The sequence below is a fragment of the Petaurus breviceps genome, unplaced genomic scaffold (assembly GCF_028583685.1).
Source record: "Petaurus breviceps papuanus isolate PSGF00001 unplaced genomic scaffold, PetGlider_PUasm1.0 166, whole genome shotgun sequence".
Lineage (NCBI taxonomy): Eukaryota > Metazoa > Chordata > Mammalia > Diprotodontia > Petauridae > Petaurus > Petaurus breviceps.
The window spans coordinates 1,201,517-1,220,840 of NW_027185737.1; the positions used below are offsets into that span (position 1 = coordinate 1,201,517).

Sequence of the window (19,324 nt, forward strand, 5' to 3'; positions counted from 1 at the left end):
TCTTTGTATCACTTAAAGAATCTTTTGGTGTTAATTTCATTTTGTTGTACTACTCCAGTGATTTCAGTCGTATAGAGAACTCTTGGTAAGGCTATTTCCTCCACTATTGCAAATTGGCAACTGCTTTGAATTTATAGTTTAAAGAGCTGCCAGGGGCACTGGGAAGTTGTGATTTGCCCAGGATTACATAGCCTATAAATTCCTGATTCAGGACTTGAATCTAGGTCTTCGTGACTGAGGCCATTTCTTCATGCACTAAACCATGACATCCCTCATAACAATGCTAATGTCTTTAATAATTTAGAATCATAGAACTGAGATGCTGGAAGTAGAAGGGACCTCAGAAGTCATCTTATCTAGCCCTCTCATTTTACAGATGAGACTATCAAGGCCAAGAGAGGTTAAAATGACTTGTTAAAGTACACAAGTTAGTTACATTGGTAATGATTGAAACTGTAGAATTGGTTGCCCTTGGGTAAAGCATTTATTTCTTTATCTCATTGACATTGGCTATGAAAGTCTTCAGAAAGTTAATAGAATTTTTATGACTCAGAGATATCCCAATTGGTCAGGATGTTTTGAGGGTTAAAAGATTAATTTGTAGATTCCTGGATCAAAGAACTACAGAAGGGCTTATTATCTGATCTTTTGGAATATACATTAATTATATTCTTAGAAGCTAACAGTCTATAGTTGTATGTAAAGCTAATTAATATAGGTGTTCTAGCATCTGGGATGCTTGAAGTGCTGGTGCTTTGCATGTCAGTTATATTGGTAAGCAACAACAGAAGTGTGTTTATTGACAATCTCTTAGGGAACCAATAGCCACTGGTACATATAACATTAGGAGGCAGCTCAGTGGATAGAGTGCTGGCCCTAGAGTCAGAAAGACCTGAGTTGAAGTCCAGCCTCAAACACTTACTAGCTGTGTATGACTTTGGGCAATTCACTTAATCTCTGTTTCCTTTATCCACTGGAGAAGGAAATGGCAAACCACTCTAGTATCTTTGCAAGGAAAACCACATGGACCATACTGTCTATGGGATTACACAAAATTGCATATGAATAAATGACTCATTAACAATACCACATATAACATTGGTTGTGACTCATAGTTATCTGTCTTGATATTAGAGAGAGACTCCATTTTATGAATATTTATAAAGTTTATTACTTGATACAGAATGGTTAGGATTGTTAGCTACTTAAAATTTTTAGTATTTGGTAAAAATAACATGTAATTGTTTTTTTTTTTTAGGTTTTTATTCACAATCCTCATGCACGTAGCCAGCACTTAAACACGCCTCGTCTTCTCCAGAGTCCCCTTGATGCAGACGTTTCCCTTCTCAACATTAACCAGGCAGTTAGCTGTCTTACAGCAGGAATACTGAACCCTGAACTAGGATATGATTGTCTTCTGGTGGGAACCCAGACTAATCTTTTGGCCTATGATGTTTACAACAATTCAGATTTATTTTACAGAGAGGCAAGTATTTTGTGATAGTTAATTCCTGTTACCTGTTTATGCCCATCACTTTATATAAACCACAGAAATAGACAAAAATCCCATTGATTGCACCCATTCCCTCTTTCACAATCATGTGAATAATGAAAGCAGAAGATATAGTGACAGCAGTGAAAATGGCAGCTCACACTCAGACAGTGAGAGAGGAAACAATAAAAGTATAAAAAGTAGGTCCAAGACTCAAAAACCCCACAGTTCTCAGGTGTTAGGGCCAGCAGTCCTATAACCTCTATGGGCCCTGGGGAGCATCTGGGTAGTACTTGGATACATTGTTACTTTAGGGACTCTATGTCCTCAGTGTGAACACTCCCTTCCTCTACCCTCCTCCCTGCCTTACTGGATAGTATTCATGAGTTGCTCTGTTTGATAAATTAATCATCCTGAGACAAACTTGGTGATGATTTTCTTCCAACTTTGCTAGGCTGGTCCTGGGACAGTAGGCATGTAGTCTAGTGCTTGAAGTCATCCAGCCTGGTTGAATTCATATTGACAGAATGTTCTAGAACCTAGGGTCACTTTCATATCATAATGAAGTATTGAAGGAGGACTTAAGTGGATGTTTGTTGTAGTATAAAATTAAAGACCCTGATATATCAAGAAAAGGTTAGATTCTATTCAGTGTTCTCTGTTTAAAAAGGCAGGTTTATGCATAATACTTTTTAGAAATATTTCCATCCAAAATGGTTAAAAATTTAAAAGAAAATTTTAATGAGCAAAAGGATAAAATTAACCATCTAGAGTGATTTATTTTCCAGAGGTTCTGATGGCCAACACTTTACTGTAGCAGCCTGTTAACAGAGCTGAGAGAGTAGAGTTTAATCCTGGAGCTATCTTAGGCTTGAGTAAGCCACTTATTTTCTCTGTCCTGGATTTCCTTATTGGCAATCCTGATCTGTATCTAATGCTATGAACTGCTCTTTATTAATAATTATTAAATAATTTGGAAGCTGTAGATATAAAATAATGCAGATTTAAATGTAGGTGCCTCATTAAATGTGAGTCATTTTTCTTTTTCTTTAGGTTACAGATGGGGCAAATGCAATAGTACTTGGAACATTGGGAGATATTCCATCACCTCTTGCGATTATTGGTGGAAATTGTGCTCTTCAGGGCTTTGATTATGAAGGAAATGATCTATTTTGGACGGTATGAAGCTAAAAAAGTTCCCTTTGTGTGCCTTTAAGAATTTTAAATTCTGGGGGCGGCCAGGTAGCACAGCGAGTAAGAGCACCGGCTCCAGTGTTGAGGAGACCTGGAGATCAAATCCCGGGCTTAGACAGTTAGCACCCACCCAGAAACACCTGGCCGTGTAACCTTGAGCAAGTTACTTAACCCTAATCAAGGTTACTTAACCCTAATTGCTTAGGGGGGGCCAGGTGGCTCAGCGAGTAAGAGCACCGGCTCCAGTGTCGGGATGACCTGGATCAAATCCAGGCTCAGATACTCAGCACCACACCCAGAAATAACTGGCGGTGTAACCTTGAGCAAGTTACTTAACCTCGATTGCTTTAAAAAAAAAAAGAATTTTTAATTCTGGTAAATAATTGTCTTCCCTATGATGTTCTTTAAATATTTCGTGACTTGTTGAGCTTGTTGGTACATACCTATAATCCCAGCTCCTGGAGAAGCAGAGGCAGGGAATTTTGGGGGCTCAGGAATTCTGAGTTGCAATGGGCTAAATCAATTGGTATCCACACCAAGGCCAGCATCAGTATAATGAGTCCTTGTGAGTGTGGGGCAACCAGCATCTCTGGCCAAAGGTCCTGTGTTGCCTGTCAGTCATAGAATTGGAGTTGAGTAGCCCCTACTCTTTCAGGGTGAGGGAAACAATAGGGAGAACTAGTTTTTATATATGTGTATGTGTATATCTATACCTATAACGATCTATATACACACACACACACATATATATATAGTGTGTGTATATATGTGTGTACATATATACATATCTCTTTGTCTATCTGTCCATCTCTCTTTCTATCTATTGTGTGATCTGGTAATAGCACTAAACCTAAGCTAGAAGCTCAAGTTTCAGTCCTGCCTCTGCTCTAACCCTTGACCACTTGTGTGGCCATAGGCAAGTCACTTGAATATTTCTGAGTCTCAGTTTTTTTTTTGCTTTTTTTTTTTGGGGGGGGGATGAAGGGCAATTGGGGTTAAGTGACTTGCCTGAGGTTACACAGCTAGGAAGTGTTAAGTGTCTGAGGACAGATTTGAACTCAGGTCCTCCTGACTCCATGGCTGGTTCTCTAAGAGCCTCAATTTCTTCATCTGCAAAATGGGACTAATGATACCGTGGTGCCTACCTTGCAGGGTAACTATGAAAATAGAATGTACAGGAAGTACTTTTGTAAATTTAACATTTTTATAAAAATATCAGTTGCTGCCATTGTTGTATGCATTGTAATTGACCTGTTGAGTGACTCAAACCTGGCTACAATTATATTTGTTGTTCTCTACATGGCAAAAGAGTCTGACTAGTACACTATGGCTTTTTATTAAATCTTCTTATTTCTCCATATGGCAAAAGTAGATGTATTAAATGAGACAAGAGGGAACTTTAATGATTCTTGGTTTTATTTTAAAACCAAATATTGATTTTATTTTAGGTTACTGGAGACAATGTTCATTCCTTAGCATTGTGCGACTTTGATGGTGATGGAAAGAAAGAGGTATGTGGGGGAAGAGATTTCTTCTCCTATGTATCCAGTTGAAAAATTTTCTTGTGACGGTGATATTAATGTTGAGAAATGAGTGTTATATTTCTAATTTTTTTTGTTACCCTGTTAATAGGTAATAGAACCCATTTGACTTTCTTCCCTATTCTGATCAATTAGATGACTTGTTTGTATATCTGATTTTTAGATTTGGGTTATATTGTTTTGAAATACAGGATTAATATCTAGAGTCTAAAAGAGTTAAATAAACCCTAATCACAGGGTTTCACAATGTGCTTCTGATGCCTTAGAAACCAAATTAGTGGGTATTCTTAGTTTTGACCAACTTTCAGTTTTCCTTTAAATCTTTTGTCCATCGGAGATTTGAAAAAAAAGAATTAAGATATATTGGGAGCCTTTTAAATCATGCATGTGTAGAAGGACACCTTAGTGCTTAAATAATGACCCTCCAAACTTGTCAGTGGATAGTGAACTCTGACTTTAGACACCATGATCCCATCTATAGGGAGCTGCTGACAAATGAAAGGAGACGACCAGGGAACATTTTTGGGCATAGATTATGAAAATGCAACTAGGCTTTTCTTATTTTCCACTTGATAGGATAGCTGTGTGGGCTATTCTAATCACGTTTTAGCCTTTGAATTAGAGATAAAGGTAGTTTGCCTCAGATCGTATGTATGTTTGTATTTTAGGTGGAAGGAATGCCCTACAAAGTGCTATCATAATTTATTATGTATCTACTGTAACCTTTACCTGTTCACAGGAAGAGTTGAGTAATCATGTTCTTTTTATTTTAGCTTCTTGTTGGGTCTGAGGATTTTGACATCAGGGTTTTTAAAGAAGATGAGATTGTGGCAGAAATGGCAGAAACAGAGGTAAGAGAGAACCTAAAAACAGTCAGTGTTTTTTCAGAATTATCCTGAAATAGATAGGCATAGAAAAGTCTGTTATGGCTTTAGGATGAACTGTCTCCTCATTATAGAGAAACAGTGATGTAAGAAACCTATTTAAATTGTTTGCTTTATAGATGAAGTAAAACAGGAATAAGGAAGGTACATGGACAAATGTTCAGGATTTCTTCTGGGTTTGGGGTAATATGATAATGAGACAGAATGAATTCTCAGTGTGACCTTTTAATTTAGGGATTAGAGGAAGCAGTGGGTTACCCGTCACTGGATTTCTTCAAGTGGCGGCTGGGAATGTTTTTTGGGAATATTGTTGAGAAGTCCAGTAGGTACCTAGCAGCCAGGTTCTCCTTCCCTCAGTGGCTCCTCAGAGGACCAGGGTCTAGGCCTCAGGCACAGCCAAAACCTCTAGCCCCTTGCTAGAAGAGCAGAACCATAACTCCAAGACAGGGGAGTCCTAGGAGACAGGCTATGCCATTCTCAGCAGCCCCAGGGGCCAGAGAGTCCAGGCCAAGGTTGGACTAGATGACCTCAGAGTTCTCTGTAAGATTCTGTAAGAGGTTAACTGAAGTAAAAAGAAAGTACTACAGAATTAATAAGGAACTAATAGACATTGTTGTATATACATATTGTATAGGGTACACCAGATTTGAAGTCCTATCTTAGAATGGTTATGTGACTTTGAACAAGTCATTTGACCTCACTATGCCTCAGTTTCCTCATCTATACAATGAAGGGGATGAACTTGATGAGTTTTTAAGTTCTCTTTACCTTTAAATCTATGAGTCTGTGGATTTTAATGTGAGATTCTGGGGAAAGTGAGATCTAATTTGTTAAAATGTAGAATCTGTAGAAATGTTGGTCTATACAGCCATTTCCTCTCTCTTTTAGTAAGGGATATTGCTGGTCCAGCTGTTAGTATTTCCCATTTGGAAGAATCATAATTAATTGGCAGATGAGCAGTGCTAAGAACTGCTAAAGAGTATGCCAGGCTAAGTAATTCTACTATCTGACATTAGTGCTCCGTGTTCAGAGTTAAATGAAGTGGGTGGTTTAGCAAAAATGATGTAGGTGGAAAGGAAGTTATATAATGTAAAAAATAGATCATGTAGTTGATTATCTATTTTTGCATCAGAGTTAGAATTAGAAAGCAAAACTTCAGGATCATATGATGCTAATATTTAGGTTAAAGTTTCAACTTATCTCTAAAAGATATCTCTTTATGGGTGACTTCTTTGCAATGATGTTATATATGTATTTGATATATACATACTAAATATAATTATAAACACATACATTTTGTTTCCCACTTTAAAGAACATTTCAATGCATAGCAAAGTGTATTTCTCACATGCATAAAAGTTAGATTTTAAAATTTGGAATTGCTATAAGGTATCCTTTATTTATTATGGATTATTAGAAATCACTAAGTTAGAAGAACCTTTGAGTATGTGTAACATATTGTCCATATTATAAATCTTGTTATATATGCATTTAATTAGTACTTTCTTTTTAATTTCATAGTTTTCACTTCATAATTTGCCAAAAACTTTTGCTACTTACTATTGCTATAAGGACAAAAATTTTGTAAAATTATATTTAAATCTCATCAGTAACTTTTGAAGTAGAAATATACTAGGAATATACATTCAAATTCAATTTCAAAAGAAATATAGCAAAATATGCAATTTTGTGTTTTTGTTTTGGATTAAATAGAATTTCAGTGACAAACATGTGATATATTTCTTTTGTGTATGCTTTTTATAGACAATTACTTCTCTTTGTCCAATGTATGGCAGTCGTTTTGGATATGCTCTTTCTAACGGCACAGTTGGTGTTTATGACAAAACATCGCGATATTGGAGAATTAAAGTTAGTATGATTCAACCTCTGTTGTTCTGCAACTTTGTACTTTCTATTGAGAGAGTTGCACTAATTGTTTCTTTCTTTTCTTTAGTCTAAGAATCATGCAGTGAGCATTCATGCATTTGACCTTAACTCTGATGGAGTATGTGAACTAATCACTGGTTGGTCTAATGGAAAAGTAAGTTTAAATAGAATTTAGTTATTCAGTATAATTTCCCAAAACTTACTAGTTAAGAACCAGAACACACAGCCCCTTCAAGAGGCATGTGTAACATATAAATATGAATTGAGTGGCATGCTGCTTCAAGTTTAGCTGAATGGGGACTTTGAGCAAATTGGCAGAATGAGAGGCCATATCTAAGCCCAGCTCCCCACCTTCATCTAAAAGTAGCAGGAAGGGCATCAAATCTGAAATAACAACAAATAGTAAGAAAGGATAGATAGGAAATTATCTGAATAATGGCATGACAGAAAAAACCAGTAGAGTGAGAGAAAAAATAAAAATGAGTTGACAGTCAAGAACAGGGTCCAAGACAATGCATCAGTAATAGGATAAAGAAATCAATTTGAAAATTCCTAATGAAAGGGGAAGTACTATAGCAACTACTGTGAAGACAAAATGATAGGTCAAAATGACAAGAATCTCTAAAATGTTTCAGAAGAACAGAAAGAGAATAAAAGAAAGGTGGAAATTAAGATAGAGATCTCAAAGAAATAAAAAAGACTAACAAATTGAGGAGATGATTTAGAGCAGAACTGTCAAACTCATGGCTGGGGGGCAGCTGGCAGAACTCCCTAGTGGATCAAACCAGATTAAAATGTAATTGGGAAATGCTTAACCAAATAAATTAAAATACAATAAAACATAAATAAATGTTACTTTTTTATTTTCTAAGTCCATATCCACAGGAATCCCTTTCTGTATGAGTTATAATGTCCCTCATTAACGAAGTAACCTTTTTTAGGATGGGTATGTTCAAAGGAAAGTTTTTCAGGCACTTTCATACCCTGATGGTTGGAAAAAGGATCTGAAAGATTTAGAGCAAACTATGGAGAATTGTCCCCAGATAGTAAGTAAATTTAAAAAGATATTGGCAAAGTTGAAACAAAAAAGAATGCAAACATGGAAGAAAAATGGACAGAACAAAATGAAAAGAACACATGAGTTATTTATATGTCAAGGAAACTGACATTGACCTTGAAGTCAGAATATATAGAAAGAATCTGAGAATTCAATTGAATTCAGTTCAATTCAACAAGCATTTAATAAACACTATGCGATAGGCATAGGCAAGGCTTTGGGAATACAAAGACAAAAATGAAACAATACTTGACTTCAAGTAGTTTCCATTCTGTTGAGGGAAGGGGGAAGAATATACATATAAAATTAAATAAATTATGAACAAAGCAAGTCCCTTGAAGGGTGGGGAGAGAGAATCAGGGTAGACTTCCTGCAAGAAATAGATCATAGGTCTTTCAGAAAAACAAGATGAAATAAAAAGCCTAAATACTGTATTTCAATAAATCACACACACACACACACACACAAAACCCCCACCAAAACAAATACTGCCTAGAAGTATTAGAGATAGAGGTCAAAGGCTAGATTGATAGAATCTCTAAGACAGTAACAGAAAGAAAAATTAAGTTTAATCCACCAATAAACATCACTAAGTTTTAGAACCTCAGCATTAAATAACAAATATAGACATCTAGGAAAAAGACTTTCACATACCTAGGAAAAAGAGTATGAATTTATCAAGACTCCTCCGTGTTTATGAGAGATCAAAGGAAAAGTTGAAATGTGACATTCTGAAAGCAAAGGTTAGCTAGCCTACCAAAATAATAACTCTTATAAGTTAAGCTGATTGACTCATCAAAGAAAAATTATGTATATTAAATAAAATAGAGGAATTTGAGCCATTTCTTCAACCCCTTTTGAATCTTGATTCAAACAAACATAAGTAAAGATAGAAACAAAAGAGTAAAAATTTTTAAGATTAACTGATTTTTTGTTTACGTATCACATTTATTTCTGAATATATCCTTTCCCTTACTCCTTAACCCTTAACCTAACTTAACATTCTTTTCTTTGTGAAAACAATTTTTTTTAAAGGAAAAAAGCAATTTAGCAAAAGTAACCAACACATCGACCTCAAAACTAAGAAACTAAATCATTGTTTATATGTTTCTAGGGCTCAAGTGGTTAATTAAAAAAAAAACAAAATAAAACTCAAACCTTGTTTGATTTATATTGAGAAATCAGAGTATCTATGGGCATACTCCTTTTTCAAAAGGAGTAAAAGTAACCAGGAGGATAAAAGAGGGAAGAACTGAATTCATATTTCTCACACTAGAACCCAAAGTCCCTCATTAACACAGTAACCTTTTTTAGGGTGGGTATGTTCAAAGGAAAGTTTTTCAGGCACTTTCATACCCTGATGGTTGGGAAAAGGATCTGAAAGCAGTGGTCCTTTGGGTCTTTTGTCCTGCCTGCTGACATTGGAAGAGATAAAAGAGAATAATGGGGAGGCAGGACCTGGTGGAACAAGCAGGAGTTGAAGAAGCGGTAGGACTTTGTTTTCCATATGGTGAGAGGAAGTTTAGTGGGACATTGTAATGGAAACGCACATTTAAAGATCTTCCCTTCCCCTAGGCTAAAGTGCACCTGGAGCCTGGGGTGGGAGTCTTGTTTTTCAGTAGATACTTCTTGATTGGCCAGTGAGTCAATAAGGTTGTTACATTCTCTGAGCCAGGAGAAGGCTATATAAACCCTGATGTGTAGCTTTGTTTTGGGGCTAACTTTGAGAAGTGTTCTGTGATTTGATCTGATGAAACTATGGGAAGCCGTTGTCCAGAGCCCCCCGGCTTTGAAACCCAGATATTGATTTGGTATGGATGTAATGGTTGGACAGTTTGGAAACTATCTACTTGATCTGTTTCTGTCTTGATAATTCTGTCTGTATATTCTGAAGTTTGGGGTGCTGACCTCTTTCCCCTGAACTAGGTAAACGATACATATTTGACTGATTAAAGTAAGCTTGTTAACCCATTTTGAGTTGCTTTCCTTTATCAAAGCAGATCCAAGAACCTGTATTGGCAGACACCCTGGGGATGCTGGGGTGCTTGCTGCTACAGACATTATAGTATGTTTCCCAAAGATAGTGTATGGTAGGATGGAAGGACTCAAGTGGGTTTCATCAAGAGACAATGGGTTACTTGATGGGAGGTGAGTTTCTTAGGACCATTTCTGACCCCAAAAGAGGGGGAGTTTGGGCCCTTGGGAATGCCTGGCATAAAGAGAAAGTGGATAGGGGAAAGTAGGTCCATAGAGATAATATATTGGTTTCAAGATGGTCATGTAGTGAGTGGAAAGAATGTGGGAAAAATCTATAATCATATTCTGATAGACTAGATAGAGTTTTATATTCCAGGTGGTCTATATTGTTTTGTTGGTTGCTTTTTTTTAAAATCAGAGACATAGAATAACATTTAAGTACAAAGCCCTAAATGAAAAATTAGATTCTAGAGGCTCCTTAAAAAGGAAGAGAGTAAATCGAGGGATCAAGGGATGCATTTAACATTCTGTGGAAATGGTCACCATCAATGAGTGTTATTCATAATAAGAAATTGGATGATTGAGGTGTGAGGCAAGGAGGGAAGAGGGTAAAAAATTAAAAGAGAGAACTGATAAAGGTAAGATTCTAGGACTTTGGGCTTGACCTGGGTCCTTTGATACTACCACCAGTCTATTTCAGGTACTTATAACCTCACACCTGGTTTACTGCATTAATCTGCTGGTGGGTCTTCCTGCCTCAAGTTTCTCCTGACTCCAATCTATTCTCCAATTAGCCACCAGTGATTTTTCTAAATCACAGGAAACATATCACCCACCTACACAGTAAACTCCAATGGCTCCCATTCCCTCTAGGATCAAATACAAAATCCTCTGGTGTTCAAAGTCCTTCATAGTAAAGATGAATAAATGCTTATTGATTGAATAAAGAGAATACATCTTTATCAATATACCTTTTAAAAAACTGATCATGTAGGGGTGGCTAGGTGGTGCAGTGAATAGAGTACCGGTCCTGGAGTCAGGAGGACTTGAGTTCAAATATGGCCTCAGACACTTAATACAAAAACTAGCTGTGTGACCTTGGGCAAGTCACTTAACCCCAATTGCCCTCCAAAAAGCAAAAAAACAAAACAAAACAACTGATCATGTGCTAAGACATAAAGTCAGAAATATTAAACATTATTTAGGGGATCTAATGAGAGATTTCACCGACTTAGGAAACTCCTGGTGATGGAATTTTTTCTGCCACTGTAGGCTAACAGCATCTCTGGAACATATGGTCATCAAGAATTATTTGTTGCACTGAGAGGTTTAAGGACTTTCCAGGGGCAGAGAGACAGTTTGTGATAGAAGTATGACTTGAACTCAAGTCTTTCTAACTCCGAGGCCAGCTCTTTATCTACTATATCCCACTGCCTCTAAATAGTCTCAGAAAAAGAAAATGAGCAAATCATAAATAAATTGCCAAAGCAGGAAAGGGAAATGAGAAACCTAGTTCAAAAATTTTTCCAAGTGAATTGTGTCATATATATATTTGCTTTTTGGAGGGCACTTGGGGTTAAGTGACTTGCCCAAGGTCACATGGCTAGTTTTTTGTGTTAAGTGTCTGAGGCCAGATTTGAACTCAGGTCCTCCTGACTCCAGGGCTGATACTCTACTCACTGTGCCACCTAGCCATCCTGCCTGTCAAATATTTAAAGAGCAATTAATACCTATGCTAGGGGCGGCCAGGTAGCACAGCAAGTAAGAGCACCGGCTCCAGTGTTGAGAAAACCTGGAGATCGAATCCCGGGCTCAGATGCTCAGCACCACACCCAGAAATAACTGGCCGTGTAACCTTGAGCAAGTTACTTAACCCCAATTGCTTAAAAAAAAAAAATTCCTATGCTAAATAAATTATTCTCCTTAGTAGATAAAGAAGATTGTATATTAAATTCTTTTTATGAGATAGATATCTTAGTAACCAAACCAGGGAGAGATAAAGCAGAGGAGAACTATAGATCAATATTACCTGTGAATCTTGAGGAAAAAAAATAGAATTTGAGCAAATAATCTCTATGAAAATATTCAAAAAATATTCATTATGACAAGTTGGATCTTTACTAGGGATAAAAAGATAGTTCAATTTTTAGAAATCAATTAGCATAATCTTACAAATAACCAACTATGTTATTTTTACATACTTGTATCATTAATGAAAATGTCTTTAACAAAACAGCATGCATGCATTCATTTTAAAAACATTTAAAAAGCATTTAAATATTAGGACCTTTCTTTAATATGATCCAAAGTATATAACTAAAATCAAGCACTAGCATTATTTGTAGTAGAGTAACACTAGAAACATTTTTACGAAGTTCAGGGAAATGTAAGATGAAAGCCTCCTTTCTCACTATTATTTAACAGAATAATCAAAAATCATTTATTAAGTGTTTACTGTGTGCCAGGCATAGTGCCAAGTGCTAAGCATTAGGGATATAAAGACAAAAAGTGAGAGAGTTCCTGTTTTTGAGGAGCTTACAGTCTAGTAGTACCAGTACTAGAAATGATAGCTATAGAAATGATATGAGAAGCATAAAAGGAGTATTAGCTAAGAGAAAATAGAATTACTTTTATTTTTAGGCAATATGATGTTTATTTAGAAAATCCTATAGAATTAGTGAAGAAACTAATTGAGATGATTAATAGCTTAGCAAAGAATCCAAAATAAATATACAAATATCGTCAGGACTTATGTATATTATGAACAGAAACCAGAAGAGAGTAATAGAGAAATTATATTAAAAATTACTATAAAGTATATAAAATACCTGGAGTTAACCCACTTAGTCACAGTCAGAATGTATATAAATAAAACTATTTAATGTTTTTTTAAAAAATCAAGGAAGCCAAATAGGATAAACAACTGGAGAGAGACTCATTTATTCTAGGTCATGCCAATACAGTAAAAAATAATGATACTGCCTAAAGTAATATACGATTTTAGTCATGTACCAATCAAACTACAAAAGTCACTTTGTAGAACTAGATTAAAAGATTCATGTTGATTCAAAAGAAGTCAAGAGTTTCAAGGGTAATTTTGGGGGTAAAAGTTCACATCTTAAAAAATTAAATGAGGATGGAAAGAGCTACTTTTTGCAATTGTAGTTAAACAATAAGTCATAATGAAGGATAGAATAAGACAAGCTATGGACTGGGAAAAAAAGTAAAACCAGAAGTTTTTCTGCATCACTAAAACGTCTGATATGCCCAGTGTATTGGTAATTGATACGAATATATAAGATTAAACCATTTTCCTTAGCCTTTCCCCTAAAACTTTATCTGTTTACATAGATATCCACTATTCCTTCCTACTGCTCTCCTCCCCACTTTTAGTAAACAAAATAAAAGAAAAACAAAGCCTCATAACAAATATATATAGTCCAATAAAACACATTTCCACATTGGCTACATCCAAATTCACAAGTTGACGACCTCTCTGGCTGGAGGTGGGCAATGTATTTCATCTTTAGTCTTCTGAGGTAGGGATTTATTACCATATCGGTCAGGGTTCTAAAGTGTTTCAAAGTTGTTTTTATATACAATGTTGTCATTTAATAAATTTTTCTCCTAGTTCTCACTTTATTCTGCATTAATTCATAGAGATCATCCCAGTTTTCTCTAAAACTGACTATTTTATGGCACAATAATATTTGTTACATTCCTTTACCACATTTTTTAAAGCCATTCCCCAATGGGGGCTATTGCCTTAGTTTTTTGCTTTTGGTTGCTGTGAAAAGAGATGCTATAAATATTTTTTACAGTTGGTTCCTTTTTCTCTTTACTTTATCTCTTTAGGATGTAGTAGCTGAGTCAAAGAGTATGCACAATTTAGTATATTTTGGGGGCAAAATTCCAAATTATGTTCCAGAATGACGATATTTTATAGTGCTACCAATAGTGCATCTGTTTTCCTGTAGTCTCTTCTACATTTCTAATTTTCCTTTTTTTTGTTACCTTTGCCAAATTGACAAGTGTGAGGCAGAACTTTAGAGTTCTTTTAGTTTTAATTTCTCTCTATATTAAGGATTTGGAGCATTTTTTTCATGTGGTTGTTTATAGCATGGATACTTTCCTTTGAGGGGAGCTAAGTGGTGAAATGGATAGCATGCTGACTGGCCTGGATTCAGGAAGACTCATTTTCCTGAGTTCAAATGTGGCCTTAGACACTTATTAACTGTGTGATCCTGGGCAAGTCATTTAACTGTTTGCCTCAGTTTTCTCATCTGTAAAATGAACTGGAGAAGGAGATGGCAAACCACTTTGCCAAGAAAACCTCAAATGGGGTCACCAAGAGTGAAAAACTCTTTCACCATAAGTGAAAGAAAAACTATTGAACAGCAACAATGTCTTCCTCTGAAAACTCCCTGGATAGGGATAGTTTTCAATGAAGAAATGTCAACTTTTAACAACCATGTAAAAAGGCTTTAAATTACTAATGATAATTGACCTGAAAACAACTGTGAGATTTCACCTCACCTCCACCAAATTCGCAAAGATCATAAAAGATAAAAATAGTGTTGGAGTTACTGAGAAGGCAGGCATACTGATATATTGTTAGTGAAAATGAATTGGTCTAGTAGCTCTTCTGGAAAAATAAATTGGAATTATGGGACAAAAGTTACTACCCTTTGATCTAGCAATTTCACCACTAAGTTTATTCCCTAAGGATGTCAATAACAAAAAAGAAAAGGTCTCATATCTATTTGTAATATAACACTATTTTTTTTGTAGTAGCAAAAAGTGGGAAACAATGGATAGCTATTGATTGGAGAATACTTATACAAGCTATAGTATGGGAATGCAGTGGGATATTATTGCACTATAAGGAATAGGCAATATGAGGAATTCAAGGAAACAAAGAAAAATTTGTGTAAACTGTTATAGAGTGGGTGGGAAAGCAGACTTAGGGGGAACACTGCACAATGACTTCAGTAATGTAATTGGAGACAACAAGAGACAACAGAGTCAAATGCCATGGCCAAAGTTGTTTCTAGATATTTGATCTTGAGCATAGCCCTCTTTGATAGAGAGCTGGCACATTGGTTCATGCTCTGTCATTTCTGATTGCTCTGTTGGATGACTTATAAAAACTTTTTTTGTAAGAGTAGTCTTACTGTGGTATAAAAACAAAATATATTAATAGAACTTTTTATTTAAAAAAAATGAAACTTTATTCTTAGAGAGGCTGCAGGAAGCCACTTAGGTTAATATACTGCTGTTGGAGCTATAAATTGGTCCAAATATCTATACCCTTTAACTTAGCAATTTCACTGCTATGCATAAACTCCAAGGAAGTCAAAGACAGAAGAATACACACACACACACACACACACACACACACACACACACACCAAAATATTCATTGTAGAACTTTTTTTATGGTTGGAAAGAACTGCAAACTGTAGGTATTTATCAGTTGGGGAATGGTTAGACAAATTATGGCATATGAATGTAATAGCTTGTTATTCAGTCATTCAGTCATATCTGACTCTACATGACCCCATGGAACTTGTCCGTGGGATTTTCTTGGCAAAGATACTTAAGTGGTTTGCCATTTCCTTCTCCGGTGTGCCCCTATATCACAGATGAGGAACTGAGGCAAATAGGGGTTAAATGACTTGCTCAGAGTCACATGTCTAGTAAGTATCTGAGACCAAACTTGAACTCAGATCTTCCTGACTCCAGGCCCAGTGCTCTCCACACTGCATTATAAAAATTATGAATATGAAGACTTCAGAGAAACATAGAAACATGAACTGATACAGAGTGAAGTAAGTAGAACCAGGGAAATACTAGATAATAATGACTGTAATATGAATGAAAAAAAAAAAAGAAAACTCAAACTTGAACACTGTGTAATTATATTTGACCAAACTTGACCTTGGAGAAGAGTAGGGGAAATGAATAGCCTTTTTGGTATGGTAGAAAGAATGCTATATTTGGAATGAGGGGACCTGGGTTCAGATTCTGACTCTGCTATTTACTCTTATGTTTGTCCTTGGAAACCTCTTTGGGTCTCACTTTCCTCATCTGCAAAATGAGGGTCTAGGGCAGATGATCTCTAGCATACCTTTTAGCTTTGAATCTGTGTCCTGTGATTTTTCCTTTATTGTGGACTTGGGGAACTGTGAGTGTGAAATATGTCATTAACTGGAGAATGGAGTTGATCTTGTAGAATTGTTCTTTTGTCTGTCTCTTTCTTTTTCTATCTTTGTTGCAAGGAAAAGCTTGTCAGGGAATGGGATAGGGAATATGCTTGGAAATAAATGTGACATCAAAAACAAATGACATTATCAAAAAAATCTATTAATTTAAAAAGAACTTTAAAAAATGAAGCTGGATGTTCTTGCCAAAGTATTTCTTTCCTCTGAAATAAGCACTAATGAGTGAAAACTGTGTCTACCTGGGTACTTTCTACACTGTCCCTGTCCATTAACCTTTCAATTTTTGCCTTGAAAACAAATCATATTATTCTTTTGCGTGCTTCTTGGAAATTCAGAATTAATGGGAAGAATTCTGTCATAATAAATAAAAATAGAGCATACTAAATAAAACTGAAATGGGCAAGTCATTTTCCTTCCCTAAGCTTCAGTTTCCTTGTTTGTAAGATTGTGGGGCAGAGGAGAGATGAAGGTTGACATAGATGATCCTTTAATCTTTTCTCCCCACTAACATTTGACAATTCTGAATTTTTCTGAATATAATTTAAAAATCAATGTCTTTTGCTTTTTACTTCAAGTCAAAATTAGCCTTCAATATGTAGCTACATAGAGATACCTAAGGTAGCTGCCAAATCTCCATGGACACCATTGACTGCTTGGTACATTCTTCTCACTCAGGGCTACCTCTCCTGAGGATAATGAGCCCTTTCTTCGCTTTTTCTTCCTGCAGTTTCCTTTATTCAGACCAGTAGCCATTGGCAGGGCAGACATCGTCATATGAGCCCTGCCAGAGACTATAAGTATGGACCCTCTCCTCTAGTTGCTTCACCTTTGATTACTTAAGTATTTGTTCAATTGGAACCATGCATTCCTCACTGGAAGGGTGTTTCTATGTTTGATGCAGTGGTTAGACCTAAAGGAGAAAGGCACAGTTGTTCATTGTGGGATCTGTCAAAGACCAGTTGTGATATCAGAGATCATAAAGTAAAACTTTAATTGAAAGGAAATGGGGGCGGCTAGGTGGCGCAGTGAATAGAGCACCGGCCCTGGAGTCAGGAAGACCTGAGTTCAAATCTGGCCTCAGGCACTTAACACAAAAAAACTAGCCGTGTGACCTTGGGCAAGTCACTTAACCACAATTGCCCTCCAAAAAGCAAAAAAGAAAAAGAAGAAATGGACTGGGCATATTTAGAGAGATATGCTTATACACTACCATTTCTATACAAGACAGTTCACATTCTCCTTACAGAGTGTGCCATCTACAAGGTGCACACTTGCATTATCCTGTATTGTTAACATGTTTGAACATAGCATTCCATAGAAGTGGCAGTTGCTGTTGGTGGGTGGTATAATGTTCCTGGCATACTTTTTTCTTTGGTTACAATGTTTCCAAAATGGTGGTTCTGAGCAGGATTAGAGTACTGTCTTGGTGATTTGCATTTTGTATTGATTGATCTGATATCCTACAATCTAGGTTTATTTGGCATGGGGTTTTTGGCACTAGATCTGTGACTTCTTTGGTGTAGGGGGATTCTGGTGAGGAACTTCTTCTATCAATGCAAATTAGCACCTTCTTTGTAACTGAAGAGTTTCATCAAGTTTCCCGAGGCCTTGATTCATCAAGTGACTTGCTTAGTCACATAGCCAGGATGTGTCAGAGGCTGAACTTGAACATAGGTGTTCCTAATTTTGTTTTCTATTCTGTATATGATGCTGCTCATTGTAGATTTTTGGTAATAAATAAAGTGTCTGATATTGCCCAGAAAAAAATTGATCCTTTAATTTTTTTAATCTATTTTGTTGTTTATACATAGGTTTGTTTCTATCCATAGCCATTGTAATTATTTTACTTACACAGTTTTCTAGAACAAGAATTTGGAGATGCCAGGATGGCCATCTTCAAATATGTGAAGGACTATATCAGGTGGAAGAGGGGAGTGGACAGAAGGTCACAACAGAACCAGGGGGTAAAAGTTATAGGGAGGCTGGTTTTGGCTAAACATATAAGGAAGAATTTTCTACCAGTGCTGCCCTGTAGTCAGAACGGGTACTTTGTGGAGAATTAACCAGTCTGTTTCCTGGTAGAGTTCAAGGAATGTTGTAAAAGGAATTCCTATGTATGTGGGTTAAAAGTTGGGCCAGATGACTGTCTCTCCTTACTCTAAGAAAAATTCCTGCTTTTCTTCTTCAGGTTGATGCCCGCAGTGACCGAACCGGGGAGGTCATCTTTAAAGACAACTTTTCTTCAGCAATTGCTGGTGTGGTGGAGGGTGATTACAGGATGGACGGCCATGTGCAGCTAATCTGCTGTTCAGTGGATGGGGAAGGTACATTGCAAAATCTGGACAGAGGTAGTATGCTTAGTGGATAGAGATGGCCTTGGAGTTAGGAATCCTGACCTGGGTTTAGTCTTGGACTCTGACATTTCCTGGATATGTGACCTTGGCGCATTGCCTTCATTGCAAAGTAGGCAGTGACCTTTCTCAATAGAGGAAGCTCCTCACTGGGAGCCCCCTTCACTGATGAAATCACAGGTCCTGTTTAAAAACAATTTCTTTTAAAAAATCCTCTGGATTTTATTGGGGAAAATAGTAGAAAACATCTCCCCAAAGCATTAGTACTCAGATCTTCTCTCACTTAGAAAACACACTATTCAGACCAGGAGGCTGAACATTAGCTTTATGTTTTAGAAATGGACATACTGTAACACAATCATGTTATATACCTCCTGTATAGTACGGGGTTATCTCCCTGGTGGTGCAGAAATGAAAGGGAACTTGATGGATACAAGTGTGGAACAGGATCTCATCCGGGAGCTTAGTCAGAAGAAACAGAACCTGCTGCTAGAACTGCGCAACTATGAGGAAAACTCCAAGGTATTTCTCAAAACAAAGTTGGAACCATGCCAGAACAATTCAGGTTGGTCAGTGTAGAGGGCAATGGCAGACCACTGAAAAGAGACTTGCTTTATATATTAATAATAACTATATGGTAGTGACAGCTGAAAATTTTTTTCTAAATTCTGTTTGTAATTTATTTTGATAGAATTCACAAAATCACAGAGTATTAGA

At 36.4% G+C, this 19,324-nt stretch overlaps 1 protein-coding gene across 1 annotated transcript in view; it reads left to right on the top strand.

Moving 5' to 3' along the window:
- The window catches only part of BBS2 (Bardet-Biedl syndrome 2), a 40,566-nt gene that overhangs the window by 6,888 nt on the left and 14,354 nt on the right, over window positions 1-19,324 (top strand). The window contains exons 2-9 of the mRNA XM_069082438.1: window positions 1,259-1,486; window positions 2,546-2,671; window positions 4,135-4,197; window positions 5,001-5,078; window positions 6,876-6,980; window positions 7,066-7,152; window positions 18,445-18,580; window positions 18,990-19,129. Coding sequence (XP_068938539.1) covers window positions 1,259-1,486; window positions 2,546-2,671; window positions 4,135-4,197; window positions 5,001-5,078; window positions 6,876-6,980; window positions 7,066-7,152; window positions 18,445-18,580; window positions 18,990-19,129 — 963 coding nt within the window. The remainder of the gene's footprint in view (window positions 1-1,258; window positions 1,487-2,545; window positions 2,672-4,134; window positions 4,198-5,000; window positions 5,079-6,875; window positions 6,981-7,065; window positions 7,153-18,444; window positions 18,581-18,989; window positions 19,130-19,324) is intronic.